The sequence below is a fragment of the Orcinus orca genome, chromosome 10, assembly GCF_937001465.1.
Source record: "Orcinus orca chromosome 10, mOrcOrc1.1, whole genome shotgun sequence".
Taxonomy (NCBI): domain Eukaryota; kingdom Metazoa; phylum Chordata; class Mammalia; order Artiodactyla; family Delphinidae; genus Orcinus; species Orcinus orca.
The window spans coordinates 97,932,032-97,956,961 of NC_064568.1; the positions used below are offsets into that span (position 1 = coordinate 97,932,032).

At 43.6% G+C, this 24,930-nt stretch overlaps 1 protein-coding gene across 2 annotated transcripts in view; it reads left to right on the forward strand.

Annotated features, from left to right (window-relative positions):
- Positions 1 to 24,930, forward strand: part of ELOVL2 (ELOVL fatty acid elongase 2) — a 70,198-nt gene that overhangs the window by 40,932 nt on the left and 4,336 nt on the right. For both annotated transcript variants that reach the window (XM_033408088.2, XM_004281036.4), the window contains exons 3-7: positions 4,076 to 4,263; positions 8,443 to 8,520; positions 13,404 to 13,575; positions 16,591 to 16,715; positions 17,124 to 17,258. In XM_033408088.2, coding sequence (XP_033263979.2) covers positions 4,076 to 4,263; positions 8,443 to 8,520; positions 13,404 to 13,575; positions 16,591 to 16,715; positions 17,124 to 17,258 — 698 coding nt within the window. The remainder of the gene's footprint in view (positions 1 to 4,075; positions 4,264 to 8,442; positions 8,521 to 13,403; positions 13,576 to 16,590; positions 16,716 to 17,123; positions 17,259 to 24,930) is intronic.

The following is a 24,930-nucleotide window of genomic DNA, read 5'->3' on the forward strand; positions in this document are numbered from 1 at the left end:
GTTCATTTGCTGTTCCTCCCACTAACACCTCCGGCTCCCCAGTGTAGTCAGCTTCTCCTCATACGTCGGGTGCCGGCCTGTGAACGTTACCTCCCCCGACAGGCTTTCCCTGACCAGGATGGCAGAGATTTGCCCTCGAGAGTGGCAAATCGAAAGCCTCTCATCACGCTGTATTTCAGCCTCTGTTTATTTCCTTCATACGCTTTATTAATAGCTCTTTCTCCCACGAGGGCAGGATCCGTGACTGTTATCTCCAGGGTGTATTACAGTCCTAGGAACCTGTGAGACACTATATTTTGCAAATAAGTGAATAAGTTTTCCACAGCACGTTTTGTTTCCCTTGAGCCTTGCTGGTTCACAAAGCTGGAAAATCTACAAGTTCTGTCCTCAGCATTATTGGGTGGGAGGGGGAGGGAAATGAGGTTCTCCTGTTTCTCAAAATCTTTAAACAGAATCACACCGAAATGATTTAGACCACTCTCCAGTTTCCATACAGGCTCCATAAATTATCCTGTGTGAATGACTATTTATATAGTTTTAGTGAAATGGTACTGATTGTACAGAGCTTTAACATATATGTGTATTTTTTCACATTGCCTTTGGTTTTCGTTTTGTCTTGTTTTCCGTTTTATCCTTGTGATGATCCTACAGGCAGGGTGGGACCTGTAGCTCGTAACCTGCTTTATGTGATGTGTTCTCTGCTGTACCGCTGTAGCAGGTAGCGTGATACTCTAACAGGCATGCGGGGCTTCTGGGTGACCGGCTTTCTACGTGACATTTGCACTAGAGCCATCAGTGTCTCTGAGCCAAGGTCATGCTGAACTTTGCCACTGGTAAGGTCACTGTGACCTGGGATGATTTCTTATTACTGTGGATGGGGATTAGTTAAGGCTAGGATTGCAGTTGTCTGCTCAGCAGTGGTCATTTTTGTGGGAGTTTCCTTTGTAGCAAGGAGGTTGTGAGGTTGACAGTTGACAACTGGATCAGGTGACCTCCAGAGTGACAGGGAGTCTAGCCTCTAGGCCACCTAGTGCCCACTTCCCCTTTGAGGGGTGGTCCAAACTTAAATTGTCTGGCAGGCCCCCTGCTAAACCCACAGGTGTCCCCAAGCCTTTTCTGACTTCACCTACGCCACGTTGGTACCATCAAGGGAGATGGTTCTAGGCAAATACGTGACCCAGATGCAGAGCTAACATCTCAAACCCCAAAGATAATAAATGATATAAGTATCTGGTCCCATCTTTTGGTCGGAACAGTTATGGTCTTCCCCAACAACGGCGGCAAACATTTACAGGGCTGGGACAAAGGAAAACGCCAGCCTCAGGCGCTGTATTAGCTAAACGCAGCGCTTGACTCAGTGTCGATCGATACGCATTTGATGACTGTTCCCGTTAACTCTGCACTAGTGACGATAAGTTACGAGAGAGACAGAGTAGAAATATAAGACGTAGACGGGTCTCACGGAGCGTGCACTGTGGCTGGGAGGTAGAACCGTCACCTCTGAGGCAGTCGAAAAGCAAGGAAGTAAACCACGTGTGCTCGTTTCTGGGGCTGTCGTAGCAAAACCCCACAGACTGTACGGCTGGAAACAAGAGCAGTTTATTCTCCCACGGCTCTGGAAGTCAGGGTGTCGGCAGGGCCCTGCTCCCTCCGCCCTTCAGGGAAGCCTGTTCATGCCTTGGCCCTCGCTGCTTTCTACTGTTGCCTTGCAGCTGCGTGGCTCCGTCTCTACCTCTGTCTCCACGTGGCCTTCTCCTCCTTGAGAGCCAGTCTGCCCTCCTTGTCAGGACGGACGCTGGTCACTGAGCAGCGCCCACCCTAATCCAGTACGACCTCATCTTAACCGGTTTATGTCTGCAAAGACCCTATTTCCAAATAAGGTTATATTCACAGATACCAGGAGTTAGGACATGAACACATCTTTCTGGGGGACACAGTTCAACCCATAATACCATTAACAAGAGGCAGGGTAGCGGTTTAGTTCAAGTTATTTAACTTCTTTTACCCAATTTTTCTCAATCATAAAGTGGAGATCATACCACCTATGTGATGGATTCATCTGTCACCTCGCCTGTGGTGATGGCATCACAGGGGTTGGCAGATGTCCAGACTCAGCAAATTGTACACAGTAAATATGTGCAGGACTTTATCAACCACACCTCCATAAAGCTGTTAAAAATAATATCACCTGTATCATTAGCTTGTTCTGAGGATTTTAAAGAAGTTAATGTATATCCAAGGCTTTAGGACTGTGTGGCACAGAATCAGTGCTCCGTAAATGTTAATTATAATATATAATTATATATTATAATATATAATTATATATTATAATTATATATAATATATATAATTATATATATTATATATAATATATATTATATATATTATATATATTATATATATAATTATATATAATATATATATATTATATATATTATAATATATAATTATAGCCATGATAACTTGTAAGTTGTAAAATAACTATTTTGTCATGCAGATGAGTAGCTGTAGTTATGGAAGAGCAGTGGGGAATGGCTTCCTTCAGAGGCCAGGACCTTGAGCTGGGGGTCGAAGGACACGTAGGCTTTAGGCCACGTGGCACGTAGGATGTGGAGGTGGACGTTAGGAAGTGGCCCAGTGCGTGAAATTTATGACGGATTATTGTGAGCCAGTTGTGCCGAAGGTAATATCTGTTAGTTGCGTGAATGCTCCTCTCTCACCTTTTTATCTCTGTCAGAATAAGGAGAAGTCTTTACAGAATAAGCGGTGGGACAGAGCCTGAGAAGGCACTTTGCTCACAGAAATGGTGCTCTGTAGGATGGGGGGTGTAGAGAAGCTGGGGGTAGATGGGGTGGCAGGGAGCAGAAAGGGGAATTGGGACCGCGGGGACCAGAGGAATCAGGAAAAGGGAGAAACCACTTCCTACAGCTCTATTTACAGAGATCAAAAACAGCATGCAGGGGCTTCCCTGGTGGCGCAGTGGTTGAGAGTCCGCCTGCCGTTGCAGGGGACACGGGTTCGTGCCCCGGTCCGGGAAGATCCCACATGCCGTGGAGCAGCTGGGCCCGTGAGCTGTGGCCGCTGAGCCTGCGCGTCCAGAGCCTGTGCTCCGCAACGGGAGAGGCCACAACAGTGAGAGGCCCGCATACCACAGGAAAAAAAAAACAAAAACCAGCATGCGGTTTTCATAATTCTGGGCCAAATCATTTTCTCTGTTTAAGCAACAGAAAGGAGCAGAGAACAAAAATCGTTTTGTGTCTACAGTTATTTTCTAATTACTATATTATAGATCTACGATGTGTGTTTTATTTAGGTTTTAAAATTTTAAAGCTAAATAAACAGAGGGACACCTCTGTCCAGGTTCTTGCCTCCTGGCTGCTTGTACTTTTGGTCCACGATCAGGTTTGGGTCCCCGGTTTGATTTTCTGCTCTCGCCTCTGAATCCGAGGCTCCGCCTTTGCCGTCTGCAGCTCCTGCTTGCCCTTCTGTAATCCCACTGCTCTATTTGGATCAGCTGAACGCTCAGCCGTTCCTGGTTTATGCACAGTGATCCTAAGCAAATTCCAGGGAGTGTGGGTTCCAGGAATTAGGACACGCTACCATTGTGTCTGCTCTCCTGCCGACCCAACGCTTCTCCACGGGAGGCAGCAGAAAGGTGAAATGGACGGGAGGCGGGCGTGAATTCCCAGCCACCGGAGCGCCTTCTGCAAATGCTGACGCTTTCGGAGCTGTTTTTACATCCATAAAGTGGCATAATACGTCATATTTACTGAGTTAGAGTAACTACGGTAACTGTTCCAAAGTTAGACATTCAAGAACTGTGACTTCCCACCTTTATTACTTGTCCTTGTCACTCAGCGTTCAGCTGAAGCCCTGTTTGCTCCACGGGCCCCTCCTTAACTATTCCAGCCCCCACTGGTTTCTTCTTCCGAACTATAACTCAGACCCAGCTTGCTCACGCTGTGGCCTGCAGTTCCCTGTCGAACTTGGGTGAGCAAATACAGCACACGTGACCGTGTCTCCCAACTGAGCGCGTGGGGTGCCCGCGGGATTCTCACTGTGTGTTTCTTTGCAGATTCTCGAGTCAGAGGGTGGTTCCTGTTGGACTCCTACCTTCCCACCTTTTCTCTCACTGTCTTATACCTGCTTTCCATATGGCTGGGCAACAGATACATGAGGAGCAGACCTGCTCTTTCCCTCAGGGGCGTCCTCACCTTGTACAATCTTGGAATCACACTTCTCTCCGCATACATGCTGGCAGAGGTAAGTATTTGTGTAGCCGACGCTGGGGAACAGTGACCGAGTGATTTTTAGAAGCAGTTACATCTGGCGTTCTAGAACTATCCACGGTTGCTATCAGTACTGTTCTTTAACATCTCAAGGTTCCGGTATCTGATGTTATTCCTTCCAAAAGTCCTAGAAGTCTTTGTTTCTAACTTGAATGTTTTTTAGCCCAATTTAGACCTATTTCTTTAGTCCTTAGTCTTTCATTGTAATTTAAAATCACAATTTAGGTCTGAATGGGCCTTTAAAGATCATATATAGTTTTCTTCTTTTATAGATTATGATACGGAGGCTTAGAAAAGTTAACCTGATTTGCCTGAGAACAGACAGCTGTTGAGTAACTGTTTTTTAAGTTAAATATCAAATGCAGTTAGCTTGACCGAAATGCAAATATACGTTCCCTTAAAGGATACTCCTCCCATCTCTGGGTCACTGTGTATCCTCAGGACTGGCTTCCAGAGGCCTGGGGTGACATTCCAGCTCGGCTGTGGCTCCCCACATTACATCATGTCTTCCCTGCTCCTTTATAACGTGCCAAACCTAAGTAATTTCACAAGAAAAAGAACAAGTAATGATTGCCCTGCCTATTACAACCAAAGGTTATTTTACTATAATACAAGAGAAAATCGAAAAGTGTTAAATAAATGTGCTTGAGAGAGAGAACTAAAACAGAACAGTCTTTTTGGGGAAAAGTTAGGATAAACTCATTCATATAAGTTATAAATGGCTGACAGTGGCACAGGTATAGCTGGCTTCCTGGTGTCCTTGGCTTCTAAACAAAAATAAACTCTTGCCTAGAATACAGGCCATCTCACCCATAGAGTTTAATCTGCACATTAGTCTAATATGCACCATTCTAATAATGCTTAATAACCAGTATCTAAAATGACTGTCATGAAACTCTAATTATGGAATTTGAGGCATCAGAGTGCAGGAGACAGAATTTGGGGTCAGGAAAGCCATGCTGATAGCTCTAAGGTTATGTCACATAGGTGCTCCCTGATTTACCTGACTCTAAAAGGGGAATTTCTATTTTAGGTTTCTCTGGGTAGACTTTTTAGTTCACTAGATGAGCTTGCAAGATAGTAATTTACGTAGTTAGTTTCTCCCTGTATGACTAGAGGGAGAGTTACTCTTCCTTGGGTGGTTCCCAGAAGTGGCAGCTGCATCAGGGGAGCCGGCCTGACCATCTGTCTGCGCTGGAAGCTCTAATCCCTGCTGGAAGCAACGGTGCAGTGGAGGCAGAAGATCCGAATTCAAGTGTCAGCCTTTCGCTTTCTCTGCAACTTTGGAGGAGTTACTTAGGCTCCCTGAACCTCAGGCAGCTTAGCTTTCAAATAGAGATACGATGTCTGTCCTACTTCACTCCCTCACGAGTGTAAGGACGAATCCGTTCTGTTCAGCCTGCATTCAACGAGCACCTGCTCGGTGCAGCCCAGGGGCCACAAAGATGTTTAGACGTGGTTTCTGTGCTTGAAGAGTTCACAGGCTAGTGCAAGTAGCAGTTAGTCACTGCGGAAGGGCCTCGCTGGTCTTCAGGTGAGCCTCAGGCACCGTCAGCAGGCACAGCAGTGCAGCGTTTGGACAGCCAGGTACATGGTTTGTATTTTTTAGGGAGAAGGTCTGCATGGAGCTCATTCTCCACCACAGGTTTCAGCTCTGGCTCGTCCAGTGGTTCTCTTTTCACACTCTTCCATCTCTGCTGTTGGTTGATTGCCTCCTAGTCCCCCAACGGCAACCTCTTTTAGGGCACAAGGTCTTCTCTTTGACGCTATGGGGAATGTTTGGTTAGACTCTGGTCAAAGGATAGCTTACCTTAACCTTGCTCACTTGTTACGTCCAGGCCAGATGTCTGCTTAGGCCAGAAAGCTGCACTAAAATTACTGACACTCTTGCAGCAAATGTGTCGAGTCCCTGCACTGTGTCAGATTGTGTTCTAGGCTCTGGAGCACAGCCTCTGCGTGTGCGAGGGAGCGATGGCCGGGGCGGGGCAGGGCAGGGCGCAGCGGCCTCTCTGAGGAGGTGATGTTTGAGCTGAGGCTGGGTGATGAGAGCAAGCCGGGCGTGCGGAGCTCTGGGGAGGCGCCGGCACAGGAGGATCGGCAAGTGTGGAGGCCTTGAGGTGCTCGAGGACCATGGGTAGGGGCCGTGCGGCTAGGAGCTAGGACAGCGGACGGAGGGCCGCTTCAAGGCGGTAGGTTGGGGGCAGGTTACATCCGGCCTTGTCAGGAGTTTGGCCGTTGTTCTAAGCGTGATGAAAAGCCCCTGGAGGACTTTAACGGGGGAGTGACAGGATCTCCCTTTTTAAACAGGTTATTCTGGCTGCTACGTGGAAAGTGGACTCAGTGAGTTGGGGGCAGAGGGTCCGTTTAGGAGATGACTGCAGGGCTACAGTCAGCGGGCGCCAGTGGCGTGGATTCAGGTGGTGGACGTGGGGAGTGGACCCTCATCCTGTTTCGGAGCGAGTCAGTCCACACCTCCTGAAGGCTAACCCTGCTTGCCAGCCTGCTTTCCTTCCCTTCAACACGTAGGCTGGGTGGTTTCTGCCAGCCCGCCCAGCTAGGGCGTTAGGAAGGGTCCAAGGTGAGCAGATAGAGCCTCCCGTAGCCTGATGCTGACTTCTGCCGTTTAGTTTGTCAGATAGTCCTGCAGAGGTGCCGTGGGGATGGGGACGGCCTGGATAGAGCTGGCTAAAGCAGAGTACAGCCTGTCCTTCCCCGCCTCTGTATCGTTACTGCACAGAGTTGATACTAGAGCCCCTGACTGCAGAACGACAGCCTGACCATAGAGGTTTTTAATCTTTTTGCCAAGTTAGGAAACTTTATTTTGAAAAAGACACACAAAAACTTACATGCACTTCTAGGTATTCCCAGATCCCCTGTGGCCCGTCACAGGTTCCCCTTTGAGAACCAGCACGTAAAGCTGTGGGGTACCTGGGGGGTGACTTGATCTGTAATAGACCCCATCAGGAAAGGTCAGTCTCCTTCACTTTCACCAGATTCACTTACCCTGATAGTCTGTACTTGTCATGACGTTAACTGAAAGGTGTTTTTGTTAGAAGGATAGAGAAGTCGATAAGGATAGTAGAGCAAAGACTTGCACACGTTCTAGAACATTCCCAATGTTCTTAGTAGTTCATCTCTTCTTACTGTTCAGTTCATGAACATCTGTCCCTCCCTGCTGTTTGTGTATTGTAACAGTGCTGTACCTTTACACAGTTCTGATAAAGCAACAGAAAACTGTAGGCTTTCACGTATAATATCTCATGTAAATCAAAGCCAAAGGCCTTATATTATATTCTAGAATTTTAAGTTTCTTAGTAATAGTGGGAAAGAATGGAGAAAACTTCTGTAGAATTTTCCACAAAGTTCATTTTCTTATGATGTTGTAAAAAGAATACTAGACAAGGAATTAGAAGACCTGAATCCAATCATTGTTCTACCACTACCTAGCCATGTGATTGTGAGCAAATAATCCATTCATCATATAGCGGTTGAGCACCTTCTCCGTGCCAGTCACTGGGCAAGGAACTGTAGATGCGGAGATGAGCAAAGAAGGAGGCGTGGACTTTGTGGAGCTCTTTGTTTCTTGAGCGTAATGGGGAAAACAGACGTTAATCAGTCATAATCGCACAAATGTCTGGTTACCGCATCGATAAAATGGAGAAAGTGATTTAAGAACGTTTCTGAGCCCTAGTTTTCACATCTGTAAAATGGCAATAAATACATAATTCATAAAATTACTGAGATGACCAAGTAACTATTTATATATAAGCCAATGTAAAGTTTTAACATGTTAGTGTAGTTTCCTCACATTTGCTTACATTTTACTTCTACATTTTATTTGTAGAACATATGATTAGATAAATTCCTTACATAAAATAGTTTGGTGCTCAAAATGATAGCTAAATTCTGTTTTTGATGGATGTGGAGGTTAGAAGTAAATTACATTAACTAAGGATTGTAACCACTGATATATCAGTTCAACAGCAGGAATTAGATCCTTTGATATCATGTGTTTGGGGACAGGATCGAGTCAAACTCATTCTGGGAAGAACTCAATCTTGAATAGATGCCAATCAGAAACATGAATGGGAAATTCAGTTTTCGTCCAAATTCTCACACTGACTTTTTTTTTCTCCTGTTGTTTCTTTGACAGCTTATTCTCTCCAGTTGGGAAGGAGGCTACAACTTACAGTGTCAGGATCTTACCAGTGCAGGGGAAGCCGACATCCGGGTGAGTCAACCATCTGTAACTGTTTCTCCTTCGAGATACGACGATGGAAGCTGGGGTTAGATAAGAAACGGTCTCCCGTCCTAATAGAAATGCTTACCTGGGGACAGACTGAATGAACCATGGTGCATCCGTGCAATGGGTCCCTTTGCAAAGTGAAATGAGGATGACCGCTGTCCTGTTACAACATAATCTCCAGGATGTAGCTCAGTGGAAAAGAGCAACCCGCAGACCGTGCTTACAGTACAGTGCCTTGTGTGCAAGAAATGATAGGAATATGTGTATATTTGCTTATGTTTTTAAAAAGAAACAATGGCAGAATAAACCAAAAGCTAACAAAATGGTTTCCTTTTGGGGGAGGGAACAGGTCAGAGGGGATAGGGCTGGAAGCTAGACTTCTCTGAATGTACCTTGTCTTATATTTCAGAACCAGTTGGTGTTTTTACATAATTATAAAACAAATTTTAAAAGATTACAAGGCAGGCTCCCCCCAGATATCTCGGAAATAAACTAAATTAATATACCCATATATTAAGTTGTTGACATAACCACCCAAAGAAGAATTATTTCAGGCGCCTTTAAGACAGTGTTTTGACTGCATATCCCAAGTGAGACGCATCTTAACAGCATTCAGTAACTTGGGGGGCTGCTATTACTAATAAAAATACTGGTATTGCTTGTTGTTATAGGTACACTTAGGGTAAGCTATATAATAATGCTATTATTACAACTAGTATTTGAAACATAGAAGAAAAGAAACTAAAACTCACTAATTACAGATTCAAATTGGAAATAGCAGAATTAACTTTATTCTTTCTAAAAACAGATGTGTTTTTTAGCTCTGTGTACAGGAAAGGCCTAGTTAGTCTCTGACAACCCAGCAATGATACCAAAATTGTGCTCTCTAAATGTAATCCACCAAAAGGGTTTAGGATTCTTAGAGAGTTGGCCAGTTCCTGATTGGGGTGGGAAATGTATATGAGAAGAATCCAGGACATCTTGTGACAGAGCAAGGAAGCTACCCAAGACCACTAGGGTCATGACAAGAAGATGTAGGAGCCACCTTGAAGGGACCCCCACGGCTAAAGGTGGGACAGTTTGAGTGTCAGAAGGAATACTGACGTACTAAATTTATGAAAAACCGAGTTTAAAATGATACTAAAAAAAAGCCCTCATTGTTACCTTTTGAAGGTTGCTAGAACACCAAGAAGTTCTAGACGAAAAAATTAAAGGACGATAATCAAACATTTATCTTGCCTTTCATATGTAAGTCTCCAAATAGCTAAAGAGGAAGAGCTCTTCTCTATAAAGAGAAAAATGCATAAGTATGAAGAGAATTTGAAAATCACCATTTTGCAACTTCTAGTGAAGTAATGGATCCTAGACAGTGGTCATCTGTAAATGATGAAAGTAATGGGCCAAAGTTGAATGGAAACTTCATAATGATTAGATTAGGCTGTTAACACCCAAACTCACTGTTGATTTTAATATCAGAAGTTAGGTACCTCTTGATGTGATTCCATAGGAAGTACCCAGAACCACATCTGAAGTATGGTTGACCATTGAACTACGTGGGTTTGAATCACGCTGGTCCACTTATACGCAGACTTTTTTCAGTACTAAATACTACAGTACTGTACAGCCCGCAGACGCGGAGGAACCACGCTACAGACGGCTGGCTGTAAGTTGTACACAGATTTTCGATGTGCAGAGGGTCAGCGCCCTAACCCCTGTGTTGTTCAAGGGTCAACTGTATTCTTGCCCAAACCTTAAACCTGAATCCAGTTAAGCCTCTAACCTTTATTGCTGTTTACAGAAAATGGCGGGGGGGGGGGGGTGCCACGGGTAGAGAAACAAGTTAAACCACACGAGGAAGAAACAGTCATCCAAGTCCATATTAGGAGTTCTGTACAACTGATCTAGTTTAAGAAAGAAAAGACACGAAACGAAACGAGGGAGCAGGGAAAGGGAACTGTTACTGATTAGAAGAAACTTAAGAACCACGTCAAATAAATGCAAGCTGGACCCTGATCCTGATTTAAACAAACCAATAAAAAGACACTTTTGAGAAAATCAGGTGGATTTGAAGGTGGACGGACTATTAGAAGATATTAAAGATTCATTAATTTTATTAAATATTAGATAAGATAGTGTCTCACCTAATGAAACTTAAAAGATTTTGCACAGCAAAGGAAACTGTAAACAAGAGGAAAAGACACCCCTCAGAATGGGCGAACATATTTGCAAAGGAATCAATGGACAAGGGATTAATCTTCAAAATATATAAACAGCTCGTGCAGCTCAATATTAAAGAAACAACCCAATCCAAAAATGGGCAGAAGACCTAAATAGACATCTCTCCAAAGAAGACATACAGATGGCCAAGAAGCACGTGAAAGGATGCTCAACATCACTAATCATTAGAGAAATGCAAATCAAAACTACAATGAGGTATCACCTCACACCAGTCAGAATGGGCATCATCAGAAAATCTACAGACAACAAATGCTGGAGAGGGTGTGGAGAAAAGGGAACCCTCTTGCACTGTTGGTGGGAATGCAAATTGATACAGCCACTATGGAGAACAGTATGGAGGTTCCTTAAAAAACTAAAAGTAGAATTACCATATGACCCAGCACTCCCACTACTGGGCATATACCCAGAGAAAACCATAATTCAAAAAGGCACATGCACCCCAATGTTCACTGCAGCACTATTTACAATAACCAGGTCATGGAAGCAACCTAAATGCTCATCGACAGACGAATGGATAAAGAAGATGTGGTGCATATATACAATGGAATATTACTCAGCCATAAAAAGGAATGAAATTGGGTCATTTGTTGAGACGTGGATGGATCTAGAGACTGTCATACAGAGTGAAGTTAAGTCAGAAAAAAAAATACCGTATATTAACGCATATATGTGGAACCTAGAAAAATGGTACAGATGAACAGGTTTGCAGGGCAGAAATAGAGACACAGATGTAGAGAATGAATGTATGGACACCAACTGGGGGGGAAGGGGGTGGTAGTGGTGGTGGGATGAATTGGGAGACTGGGATTGACATATATACACTAATATGTATAAAATAGAAAACTAATAAGAACCTGCTGTATAAAAAAATAATAAAAATTTTTTAAAAAGATAGTGTCTCGGTGGTTATATTCAAGTCTCCCCATCTATTAGAAGGTGTTATAGATAAACTGATACACTTTGTATTTGCTTATGTTACATTCCCCCTTGCCCAAAAAAAAGTGGTAGGAAACAAATTGGAATCATACTGAAAATTTTGAAGTTCAGGGATAGATACCAGAGGGTTTGCATTCCTTACTCTTCCTGCATTTGTGAATATTTGAAAATTTCCATAATAAAAACATAGGTTATTAATAAGAGGTGGTAGAAACCTTTTAATTAAAATTTTAAGATGAGCATTTTTAAACATCTTCAAAAGCTATAATACAAAAAGTAAGATGTGTAGATTTCTCTACACCCGTTTCATTTCTGTTATCACAGACTAGTACACTTTGGGATACCATACAGTTCTCTAAAAGCCACTGTTGTATGTATGTGTTTACTTATGGTTTAATTTTTTTTTTTTTTTTTGCGGTACGCGGGCCTCTCACTGTTGTGGCCTCTCCCGTTGTGGAGCACAGGCTCCGGACGTGCAGGCTCGGCGGCCATGGCTCACGGGCCCAGCCGCTCCGCGGCATGTGGGATCTTCCCGGACCGGGGCACGAACCTGTGTCCCCTGCATCGGCAGGCGGACTCTCAACCACTGCGCCACCAGGGAAGCCCTGGTTTAATATTTTTGAAGGTTAATGATTCCCTCAAACATTTATGATGGTGCCAGCACACCTTATGAGTGTCTTCATGGGAAGTAAATAGTAGAGCATTAAATTCTAATTTCAAAGCTCCTCTTACAGTGTCTCCTCTTCTGTTTAACCGTGAGTGCTGAGAGCCCAGTGCCTTTAATGAAAGCGCCTCCCTGCGATGGGGACTGTGTGAGGGACTTGGGAGGGAAGCAAGCCCTCGCTGTGACCTGCTGGGGCTGGGGGTTGAAGGGCAGAGAAGCACCTGGAGTTTTCATCTTCTGAGGAAAAGACATGAAAGGCTTCATCCTAGACTGCTCTCGGGGAGCATGATGTTTAAGGGACAAAATATGAACAGTAAAGGAGCAGAGAAGAATCAAAATCAGTGGAACAACGGTAGTGACCTGCCAAGCCCTGAGCGGAGGTGAAGGAGACCGTCTCCGCCTCGGAGTGACTTACAGCCTAGTGGGAAGGAGACTTGTTCACGACTGTGGTTATTGATAATAGAGGCGTAAAGTAATTTGGGACCACAGATGAAGAAGGGGATGATTCAGCCTGAGACAGGAGGCTGCGGTCACGTTCCAGAGCAAGGTGGCATTTGAGAGGAGTGCTAATAGGATGACAGGACCACGCCAGACGTGGGGTAGGGGAGGCGTGCTGGACGCATGAGAATGAGGCGTATGGGGGCAGCAGGGCTCCAGGGAGAGGAAACGACCACTTGAACAGCACACAGGATGCCCGGGGGGTGTGCTCGGAGGAGGACAGTGGACACAGCAGCCCCGCGGGCCCGCGGAGAAACTGTATGAACCGAAGAATCATAGACTTGGTTCTGTAGGTGCAGAGGAGCCGCTTGATCAGTTAATGTATTTTGGAAAGAGAATTCCTTTCACCAGAGGGGCTGGATTGTTGGGAATAAGGAAAAGCTGGAGGCAAAGACGCCAGCTGAGATGCTTTCTCGATAGTCTGGGAGCCGGGCGCGCTGGTGAAGCACCAACGGGGGCAATGCAGAGGCGGGCAGCACTGCGGCGGCAGCACGCCTCACCTTGTCTTTTCCCCGTTTTACATTTCGTACAGGTAGCCGAAGTGTTATGGTGGTACTACTTCTCCAAATTAATAGAGTTCCTGGACACGATCTTTTTTGTGTTGCGGAAAAAAACCAGTCAGATTACCTTTCTTCACGTATACCATCATGCCTCTATGTTTAACATCTGGTGGTGCGTTTTGAACTGGATACCTTGTGGGCAAAGTAAGTGAAGTTGTCAGTTTTTCAGTTCTGTGTGATGGGTCTCCTATACTGAGCATCGCACACCTTCAGGAGAGAGAACTGGGCCCGGCCCAGCCTGCTTGTCACACGGGGAAACACACCTTTGCCAGTGGCCGTTTCGTTTCTTGTCTTTTTTTTTTTTTTTTTCTTGCGGTACGTGGGCCTCTCACTGTTGTGACCTCTCCCATTGCGGAGCGCAGGCTCCGGACGCGCAAGCTCAGCGGCCATGGCTCACGGGCCCAGCCGCTCCGCGGCATGTGGGATCTTCCCGGACCGGGGCACGAACCCGTGTCCCCTGCATCGGCAGGCGGACTCTCAACCACTGCGCCGCCAGGGAAGCCCCGTTTCTTGTCTTTGATCCTGGCAAAATCTTTGAGTATTACGATAAATTTTAAAAATGTTTCCTTTTCCATGCACCAAATGCCCGATGGCCGGAAACCCATACCCCAGCTGGAGCAGTTTTACTTCATTAACTGCAGCTGTAAATAAATACAGCACCTTCCACAGTCACCACTTAGCTGTGGTACAGGTTGAGTCACGTCAACTTTGGGGGCTTGTTTTTTCCATTCTGAAAAATTAAAGTCACGTCACTGTGACCCACCAGAACAGTGGCTTTCAATTTTTTTTTTTAACTGAGAGCTCAATAAGTAATACGTTTTATATCACAACCCAATGCCCTCATTCATATGTATACATTTTGTATGAAACAAATTTCATGAAACAGTATTCAGCCCAGCTCTGTGTGATGCACTTTATTTCTCACTGTGTTGGGTCTTCGTTGCTGCGCATAGGCTTTCTCTAGTTGTGGCGAGCGGGGGCTGCTCTTCACTGTGGTGTGTGTGCTTCTCATTGTGGTGGCTTCTCTCGCAGAGCATGGGCTTTAGGCGCGCGGGCTTCAGTAGTTGTGGCTCTCGGGCTCTAGAGCGCAGGCTCAGTAGTTGTGGTGCACGGGCTTCATTGCTCCGCGGCATGTGGGATCTTCCCGGACCAGGGCTCGAACCCATGTCCCCTGCGTTGGCAGGCCACCAGGGAAGGCCTGTGATGCACTTAAAAAAAAAATTGATCTCTTTCAGAAAGCTAATGACAACTCTCACTATATTGATTTCACAATTGACTGATGTGTCGGTTATATGACCTGCACTTTGAGAAACACTGAGCTCGAGAGAACAGTACTTTTCTATTTGATATTTATTGTCTTGTACCCAAGAATTTAAAAGTATTCTGTGAAAAATCAGAACACGTAAAACTTAAAATTTTGTCCTAGGATTTAGAAGCTTGTGGAGATGGTATTTTTAAAAACACCAAGGGTATTTGCAATACATCATTGACTGTGAAGATGCAACTTTAAACTCCAGTGTGAAGAAAACTTGTTGGGGGTGCAGCAGAGAGAAAAGAGACACTTTCACATGCCTCCTAGACCGACATACTCCAGTCTTGGTTATTAGGATTACAACAGACTTGCACTGTAATCAAAATATAGGCTGAAATCAATACCGCAGGACTGTTGTCAAGGTTAAGTATGTTTTACGATTATCAAGTTTCATTTATAACTAACTAAAGCATCTAAAAGTTGGTCTTGAATAATCACTTTGTAAAGACATCGTATTTCATTCACAGGAATTCTGTGTGATGATTTCTGTTCAAGCTAGAATATTATAAAAATTAGCAACTACTCTTTTTTATTAATTGATGGAAATGAAAACTCAGGTTGGTAAAGAAACATCACTAATATTGTGCTGCCTGGTACTCTGAAACTATATTTATGTTTTCATATAAATTCACTGCCCTGACAAGCTATTCCAGCCCGTGTATGAGGACCTGGTAGATTCCTGGTGTTCCTCTTGTTTCTTATTCATTGACTTGATCTGTCTAGATCGCTAATCCAGGATTGGGAAAGCAGGCGGGAGAATTTAAATTGATTAGTTAACCACCAACATATGTGCGGTGCCTTTTAGTTTATATAGTATTATCTCATTTAACCGCATCTCACTCTTAAGAGATAATTACTCTATACCTATTTTCCAGATGAGAAACAAAATTTACAAACTAGTATGTCCAAGGGGACAGAACTATTAGGAGGTCGCCTGGCTCCACAGCCTGTCTCCTCTCCCACAGGGTTGACAGCTCACAGAGGCATAGCACTCACTTTGTGCTGGGCACCATTCCGAGCCCTTTGCCTGCATTGACTGATGTCTTCCTTACGACGAGTTCCCTGTTTCCGTCTCCGGCACCTTACCTCTTGCAGCTCAGTCCTTTTGACCCTTGGTTGACCCAACCTAGAACTTAGCCCTCGCTCCTTGGTTTCCTGAAACATGATTCACCCACGTTGATGTCAGATTTCATGAAGGTGATAGCAGGGGAAGGGGAGTTCCACGGCACAGCTCAGCACAGGCGATATCCTAAAACTGGATTTTAGACATTCTTTGTTCCAGAAGTCCAGGAGGTGGCTTGGCTACTGGGAAAGTCCCATAGGCCCGCCTCTCCCCTGCCCCAGCCTCTCATCCTGCTGGGCCTTTTCTCTCCCCTGTATTCTCTTACCTTCTGCAGCATCTTCTGGTTCTAGGTTCCTGCCAGGTAGATCTTATTTACTGAACTACGAAGAGCAATACATTTTCCTGACGCTTTAGCACCCTGTCCAGCCATGAACGAAGAAGGCTCTTTCTACAATCAAAATGGCTCATCAAAGGTTTAGCTAAAGCAAAGACACTTCCTCAGATTCTGCCACCTGATTGGATGGTGGTAATGACAGAAGCAGCAAAGCCTTTGCAAATCAGGCGTTACCTGTTTGGTTGGCACTGACTGAAAACCTACCCCAGGTTAGTCTCTCTGTCTAGGTGACCTTGGGTGAATCCCCGGATAATGGCACAGGAATCAGGGTGAATTTTGTTAGTGCCATATTGTTATTTGTCTTCAATTACGATGCACAGGAAGAGTATTACTTGACAACGAACGATCGTACTTTCTAGAAGAACAGTAATTTATACTGTACTTTTCTAGGTTTCTTTGGACCCACCCTGAACAGCTTCATCCACATCCTCATGTACACTTACTATGGCCTTTCCGTGTTTCCATCTATGCGCAAGTATCTTTGGTGGAAGAAGTATCTCACGCAGGCTCAGCTGGTATGTCATCCCTCTGTCGGCTTTTCTCCATGTGAAGCATCTGCATGTCCTCAGTCCCAGCCCTGGAGGTCAGAGGCTTTTCTGTGTGTGATGAGGCTGCCTATTTTCCTCTAAAAATGGACTTTTAAGAGCGAAACCTTGTGTGTTAAAACGTCTGTGTGAACATTTTTGAAATTAATGTCTGTTAAAGCATTTTTACCTAAATGATTTCAACTGTGATTTTTCCAGGAGAAAATTAATCATGGCCAATTTTATACACTTCCTAATTTCAAACAAGATTTCTGGCTAGGACGGTGGGCTGCTTCAGCGTTGTCTTGTTTGTTTTACCCCTGCACGAGGTAGGGAGTACGAGTAGTCGATTGCTAACTGCCTGAATGCACAGTGGTTCCACCCTTGCCGCCCCTGCAGGTGCAGTTCGTGCTCACCGTCACCCACACCATGAGCGCTGTCGTGAGGCCCTGTGGCTTCCCCTTCGGCTGTCTCATCTTCCAGTCTTCTTATATGCTGACGCTGGTCATCCTGTTCTTAAACTTCTATGTTCAGGTAAGTTAAATATAAATATTCAACTGTAAAACACTAGACTGTGCACTTTTGCATTATGTATTTAATTTTACCGATTATTATGGTAGCACAGGCTTATTGATAAATTCAAATAACAGAGGTGCACACAGTACAGAGTGAGACCTGCATTCTCAACTCCTCTCCCTGTGTCCTCCTCACAGGATAACCACTGTTCATGGTCTGGTGGGCATTTTGTTAGACCTTTTTCAATGCATGCATGTAGTTTTATCAAAAATATGCATTCGAGGGCTTCCCTGGTGGCGCAGTGGTTGAGAGTCCGCCTGCCGATGCAGGGGACGCGGGTTCGTGCCCAGGTCCGGGAGGATCCCACATGCCGCGGAGCGGCTGGGCCCGTGAGCCATGGCCACTGAGCCTGCGCATCCGGAGCCTGTGCTCTGCAACGGGAGAGGCCGCGACAGTGAGAGGCCCGTGTACCGCAAAAAAAAAAAATGCATTCGAATCATGTATTTGCACCATGCTACCGAAGTCTGCCCTCTGAAAGTTAAACACTGTGTACAGTAACACAGATCCAGGAATTCTGTATGAACGGAGGAACACATGGACTAAATGAACTTAATATTAAAAAACTGTTTCCATGTCATCTACTGTTACACTGTAGACTCAGTTTATTTGGGGGGAAAAAATTATTTTAAGGCGAACCAGTATGGAAAGGTCACACTGACTTTTTCTTGTGTCATTTTCTTTTTAACTAACAGTTTCAGTGGAAGAGATTTTCAAAATGCAATTTCAAAGCGACTGTTTTAAGAGAACCGATGGCAGTGATAACAGCACAGGCCTCACGTGGCTGTAGATTTTAAATTGCTCTCCTTTGTGGGCTGCGGAAATAGAAAGCTTCATAAGAAAAATGAGAACACACAGTTTATTCAAAACAGTACTTTTGAAATTGTATTCAACTGTGTTTTCTCCTGCTTTGCTGATTTTTCAGTCTGGGTTGACCTTCAGCAAATGCATAGTGGTTTTACACAGAGGACAACTGTGGGAACTGAACTTTTGACAGCTTTTCAGCTCTTGTGTTTCTGAAACTGGACTGGCAATGCTTTGTCTTTTGTAAGAGATAAAAGTTTCCTTTGAGAATATCCAAAGAAATAACCATTGAGAGAACCAAACAAAGCCACCACCCAGCCCTGCTGCCCCCCATCCCCCCCAAAAAATGGCTCAATGTTGCAGGAAGGCTAAGGGAATCAGGCACCTTGGTGTTGAAACGTGAAGGGAATCGGTAGCCCGGCAGGGGACAGTGGCGCTTGGAGCTGTGGCTCCATCTGCTGGTTGAGACGGAGTCTTAGTCCTTTAAAATTGAGTGTATGCTTTTCAGTGTTGACCCTTGTTGATGCCATTGCTTTAAAAAAAAAAAAAAGTGGGAGGAATATGAGAGAACGCACATCAAGGCAAAATCCCAGGTTCTAGTACTTTTATTTTTATTTTATTTTATTTTATTTTTTTTTCATTTTAACATCTTTATTGGAGTATAATTGCTTTACAATGGTATGTTAGTTTCAGCTTCACAACAAAATGAATCAGTTATATATATACATATGTTCCCATATCTCTTCCCGCTTGCGTCTCCCTCCCTCCCACCCTCCCTATCCCACCCCTCCAGGCGGTCACAAAGCACTGATCTCCCTGTGCTATGCGGCTGCTTCCCACTAGCTATCTACCTTACGTTTGGTAGTGTATATATGTCCATGCCTCTCTCTCGCTTTGTCACCGTTTACCCTTCCCCCTCCCCATAGCCTCAAGTCCGTTCTCTAGTAAGTCTGTGTCTTTATTCCTGTTTCACCCCTAGCTTTTTCATGACATTTTTTTTCTTAAATTCCATATGTATGTGTTAGCATACGGTATTTGTCTCTCTCTTTCTGACTTACTTCACTCTGTATGACAGACTCTAGGTCTATCCACCTCATTACAAATAGCTCAATTTCATTCCTTTTTATGGCTGAGTAATATTCCATTGTATATATGCACCACATCTTCTTTATCCATTCGTCTGTCGATGGGCATTTAGGTTGCTTCCATGACCTGGCTATTGTAAATAGTGCTACAGTGAACATTGGGGTGCATGTGCCTTTTTGAATTATGGTTTTCTCTGGGTATATGCCCAGTAGTGGGATTGCTGGGTCATATGGTAATTCTATTTTTAGTTTTTTAAGGAACCTCCATACTGTTCTCCATAGTGGCTGTACCAATTCACATTCCCACCAGCAGTGCAAGAGTGTTCCCTTTTCTCCACACCCTCTCCAGCATTTATTGTTTCTAGATTTTTTGATGATGGCCATTCTGACTGGTGTGAGATGATACCTCATTGTAGTTTTGATTTGCATTTCTCTAATGATTAGTGATGTTGAGCATCCTTTCATGTGCTTCTTGGCCATCTGTATGTCTTCTTTGGAGAGATGTCTGTTTAGGTCTTCTGCCCATTTTTGGATTGGGTTGTTTGCTTTTTGTTATTAAGCTGCATGAGCTGCTTATAAATTTTGGAGATTAATCCTTTGTCAGTGGCTTCATTTGCAAATACTTTCTCCCATTCTGAGGGTTGTCTTTTGGTCTTGTTTATGGTTTCCTTTGCTGCGCAAAAGCTTTTAAGTTTCATTAGGTCCCATTTGTTTACTTTTGTTTTTATTTCCATTTCTCTAGGAGGTGGGTCAAAAAGGACCTTGCTGTGATTTATGTCATAGAGTGTCCTGCCTATGTTTTCCTCTAGAGTTTGATAGTTTCTGGCCTTACATTTAGGTCTTCAATCCATTTTGAGCTTATTTTTGTGTATGGTGTTAGGGAGTGATCTAATCTCTTACTTTTACATGTAGCTGTCCAGTTTTCCCAGCACCACTTATTGAAGAGGCTGTCCTTTCTCCACTGTACATTCCTGCCTCCTTTATCAAAGATAAGGTGACCATATGTGCGTGGGTTTATCTCTGGGCTTTCTATCCTGTTCCATTGATCTATATTTCTGTTTTTGTGCCAGTAGCATACTGTCTTGATTACTGTAGCTTTGTAGTATAGTCTGAAGTCAGGAAGCCTGATTTCTCCAGCTCTGTTTTTCGTTCTCAAGATTGCTTTGGCTATTCGGGGTCTTTTGTGTTTCCATACAAATTGTGAAATTTTTTATTCTAGTTCTGTGAAAAATGCCAGTGGTAGTTTGATAGGGATTGCATTGAATCTGTAGATTGCTTTGGGTAGAGTCATTTTCACAATGTTGATTCTGCCAATCCAAGAACATGGTATATCTCTCCATCTATTTGTATCATCTTTAATTTCTTTCATCAGTGTCTTATAATTTCCTGCATACAGGTCTTTTGTCTCCTTAGGTAGGTTTATTCCTAGATATTTTATTCTTTTTGTTGCAATGGTAAATGGGAGTGTTTTCTTGATTTCACTTTCAGATTTTTCATCCTTAATGTATAGGAATGCCAGAGATTTCTGTGCATTAATTTTGTATCCTGCTACTTTACCAAATTCATTGATTAGCTCTAGTAGTTTTCTGGTAGCATCTTTAGGATTCTCTATGTATAGTATCATGTCATCTGCAAAGAGTGACAGCTTTACTTTTTCTTTTCTGATTTGGATTCCTTTTATTTCCTTTTCTTCTCTGATTGCTGTGGCTAAAACTTCCAAAACTATGTTGAATAAGAGTGGTGAGAGTGGGCAACCTTGTCTTGTTCCTGATCTTAGTGGAAATGCTTTCAGTTTTTCACCATTGAGGATGATGTTGGCTGTGGGTCTGTCATATATGGCCTTTATTATGTTGAGGAAAGTTCCCTCTATGCCTACTTTCTGCAGGGTTTTTATCATAAATGGGTGTTGAATTTTGTCAAAAGCTTTCTCTGCATCTATTGAGATGATCATATGGTTTTTTCCCTTCAATTTGTTAATATGGTGTATCACGTTGATTGATTTGCGTATATTGAAGAATCCTTGCATTCCTGGAATAAACCCCACTTGATCATGGTGTATGATCCTTTTAATGTGCTGTTGGATTCTGTTTGCTAGTATTTTGTTGAGGATTTTTGCATCTATGTTCATCAGTGATATTGGCCTGTACTTTTCTTTCTTTGTGACATCCTTGTCTGGTTTTGGTATCAAGGTGATGGTGGCCTCATAGAATGAATTTGGAAGTGTTCCTCCCTCTGGTATATTTTGGAAGAGTTTGAGAAGGATAGATGGTAGCTCTTCTCTAAATGTTTGATAGAATTCGCCTGTGAAGCCATCTGGTCCTGGGCTTTTGTTTGTTGGAAGATTTTTAATCACAGTTTCAATTTCAGTGCTTGTGATTGGTCTGTTCATATTTTCTATTTCTTCCTGATTCAGTCTTGGCAGGTTGTGCCTTTCTAAGAATTTGTCCATTTCTTCCAGGTTGTCCATTTTATTGGCATAGAGTTGCTTGTAGTAATCTCTCAATATCTTGTGTATTTCTGCAGTGTCAGTTGTTACTTCTCCTTTTTCATTTCTAATTTTATTGATTTGAGTCTTCTCCCTTTTTTTCTTGATGAGTCTGGCTAATGGTTTATCAATTTTGTTTATCCTTGCAAAGAACCAGCTTTTAGTTTTATTGATCTTTGCTATCGTTTCCTTCATTTCTTTTTCATTTATTTCTGATCTGATTTTTATGATTTCTTTCCTTCTGCTAACTTTGGGGTTTTTTTGTTCTTCTTTCTCTAATTGCTTTAGGTGCAAGGTTAGGTTGTTTATTCGAGATGTTTCCTGTTTCTTAAGGTAGGATTGTATTGCTATAAACTTTCCTCTTAGAACTGCTTTTGCTGCATCCCATAGATTTTGAGTCGTTGTGTCTCCATTGTCATTTGTTTCTAAGTATTTTTTGATTTCCTCTTTGATTTCTTCAGTGATCACTTCGTTATTAAGTAGTGTATTATTTAGCCTCCATGCGTTTGTATTTTTTACAGATCTTTTCCTGTAATTGATATCTAGTCTCATAGCTGTGGTCGGAAAAGTTACTTGATACAATTTCAGTTTTCTTAAATTTACCAAGGCTTGATTTGTGACCCAAGATATGATCTATCCTGGAGAATGTTCCATGAGCACTTGAGAAAAATGTGTATTCTGTTGTTTTTGGATGGAATGTCCTATAAATATCAATTAACTCCATCTCGTTTAATGTATCATTTAAAGCTTGTGTTTCCTTATTTATTTTCATTTTGGATGATCTGTCCATTGGTGAAAGTGGGGTGTTCAAGTCCCCTACTATGAATGTGTTACTGTCGATTTCCCCTTTTATGGCTGTCAGTATTTGCCTTATGTATTGAGGTGCTCCTATGTTGGGTGCATAAATATTTACAATTGTTATATCTTCCTCTTGGATCGATCCCTTGATCATTATGTAGTGTCCTTCTTTGTCTCTTCTAATAGTCTTTATTTTAAAGTCTATTTTGTCTAATATGAGAATTGCTACTCCAGCTTTCTTTTGGTTTCCATTTGCATGAAATACCTTTTTCCGTCCCCTTACTTTCAGTCTGTATGTGTCTCTAGGTCTGAAGTGGATCTCTTGTAGACAGCAAATATATGGGTCTTGTTTTTGTATCCATTCAGCCAATCTGTGTCTTTTGGTGGGAGCATTTAGTTCATTTACATTTAAGGTAATTATTGATATGTGTGTTCCCATTCCCATTTTCTTAATTGTTTTGGGTTCGTTATTATAGGTCTTTTCCTTCTTTTGTGTTTCTTGCCTAGAGAAGTTCCTTTAGCAGTTGTTGTAGAGCTGGTTTGGTGGTGCTGAACTCTCTCAGCTTCTGCTTGTCTGTAAAGGTTTTAATTTCTCCATCAAATCTGAATGAGATCCTTGCTGGGTAGAGTAATCTTGGTTGCAGGTTTTTCTCCTTCAACACGTTCAATATGTCCTGCCACTCCCTTCTGGCTTGCAGAGTTTCTGCTGAAAGATCAGCTGTTAACCTTATGGGGATTCCCTTGTGTGTTATTTGTTGTTTTTCCCTTGCTGCTTTTAATATGTTTTCTTTGTATTTAATTTTTGACAGTTTGATTAATATGTGTCTTGGTGTGTTTCTCCTTGGATTTATCCTGTGTGGGACTCTCTGTGCTTCCTGGACTTGATTAACTATTTCCTTTTCCATATGAGGGAAGTTTTCAACTATAATCTGTTCAAATATTTTCTCAGTCCCTTTCTTTTTCTCTTCTTCTTCTGGAACCCCTATAATTCGAATGTTGGTGCGTTTAATGTTGTCCCAGAGGTCTCTGAGACTGTCCTCAGTTCTTTTCATTCTTTTTTCTTTATTCTGCTCTGCAGTAGTTATTTCCACTATTTTATCTTCCAGGTCACTTATCCATTCTTCTGCCTCAGTTATTCTGCTATTGATCCCATCTAGAGTATTTTTCATTGCATTTATTGTGTTGTTCATCATTGCTTGTTTCATCTTTAGTTCTTCTAGGTCCTTGTTAACTGATTCTTGCATTTTGTCTATTCTGTTTCCAAGATTTTGGGTCATCTTTACTGTCATTAATCTGAATTCTTTTTCAGGTAGACTGCCTATTTCCTCTTCATTTGTTAGGTCTGGTGGGTTTTTATCTTGCTCCTTCATCTGCTGTGTGTTTTTCTGTCTTCTCATTTTGCTTATCTTACTGTATTTGGGGTCTCCTTTTTGCAGGCTGCAGGTTCGTAGTTCCCGTTGTTTTTGGTGTCTGTCCTCAGTGGCTGAGGTTGGTTCAGTGGGTTGTGTAGGCTTCCTGGTGGAGGGGACTAGTGCCTGTGTTCTGGTGGATGAGGCTGGATCTTGTCTTTCTGGTGGGCAGGTCCACGTCTGGTGGTGTGTTTTGGGGTGTCTGTAGACTTATTATGATTTTGGGCAGCCTCTCTGCTAATGGGTGGGGTTGTGTTCCTGTCTTGCTAGTTGTTTGGCATAGGATGTCCAGCACTGTAGCTTGCTGGTCGTTGAGTGAAGCTGGGTGCTGGTGTTGAGATGGAGATCTCTGGGAGATTTTCCCCGTTTGATATTATGTGCAGCTGGGAGGCCTCTTGTGGACCAGTGTCCTAAAGTTGGCTCTCCCACCTCAGAGGCACAGCACTAACTCCTGGCTGCAGCACCAAGAGCCTTTCATCCACACGGCTCCTTAATTTGAATGATTCGTTGTCTACTCATGTATTCCATAGATGCAGGGTACATCAAGTTGATTGTGGAGCTTTAATCCGCTGCTTCTGAGGCTGCTGGGAGAGATTTCCCTTTCTCTTCTTTGTTCTCACAGCTCCCAGGGGCTCAGCTTTGGATTTGGCCCCGCCTCTGCGTGTAGGTTGCTGGAGGGCGTCTGTTCTTTGCTCAGACAGGACGGGGTTAAAGGAGCCGCTGATGCGGAGGCTCTGGCTCACTCAGGCCGGGGGGTAGGGAGGGTCACGGAGTGCGGGCCTGCGGCGGCAGAGGCCAGCGTGACGTTGCTAACCTGAGGTGTGCTGTGCGTTCTCCTGGGGGAATTGTCCCTGGATCCCGGGACCCTGGCCGTGGCGGGCTGCACAGGCTCCCCGGAAGGCGGTGTGGATAGTGACCTGTGTTCACACAGAGGCTTCTTGGTGGTGGCAGCAGCGGCCTTAGCGTCTCATGTCTGTCTCTGGGCTCCGCACTTTTAGCCGCGGCTCGCGCCCGTCTCTGGAGCTCTCTTAAGCAGCGTTCTTATTACCCTC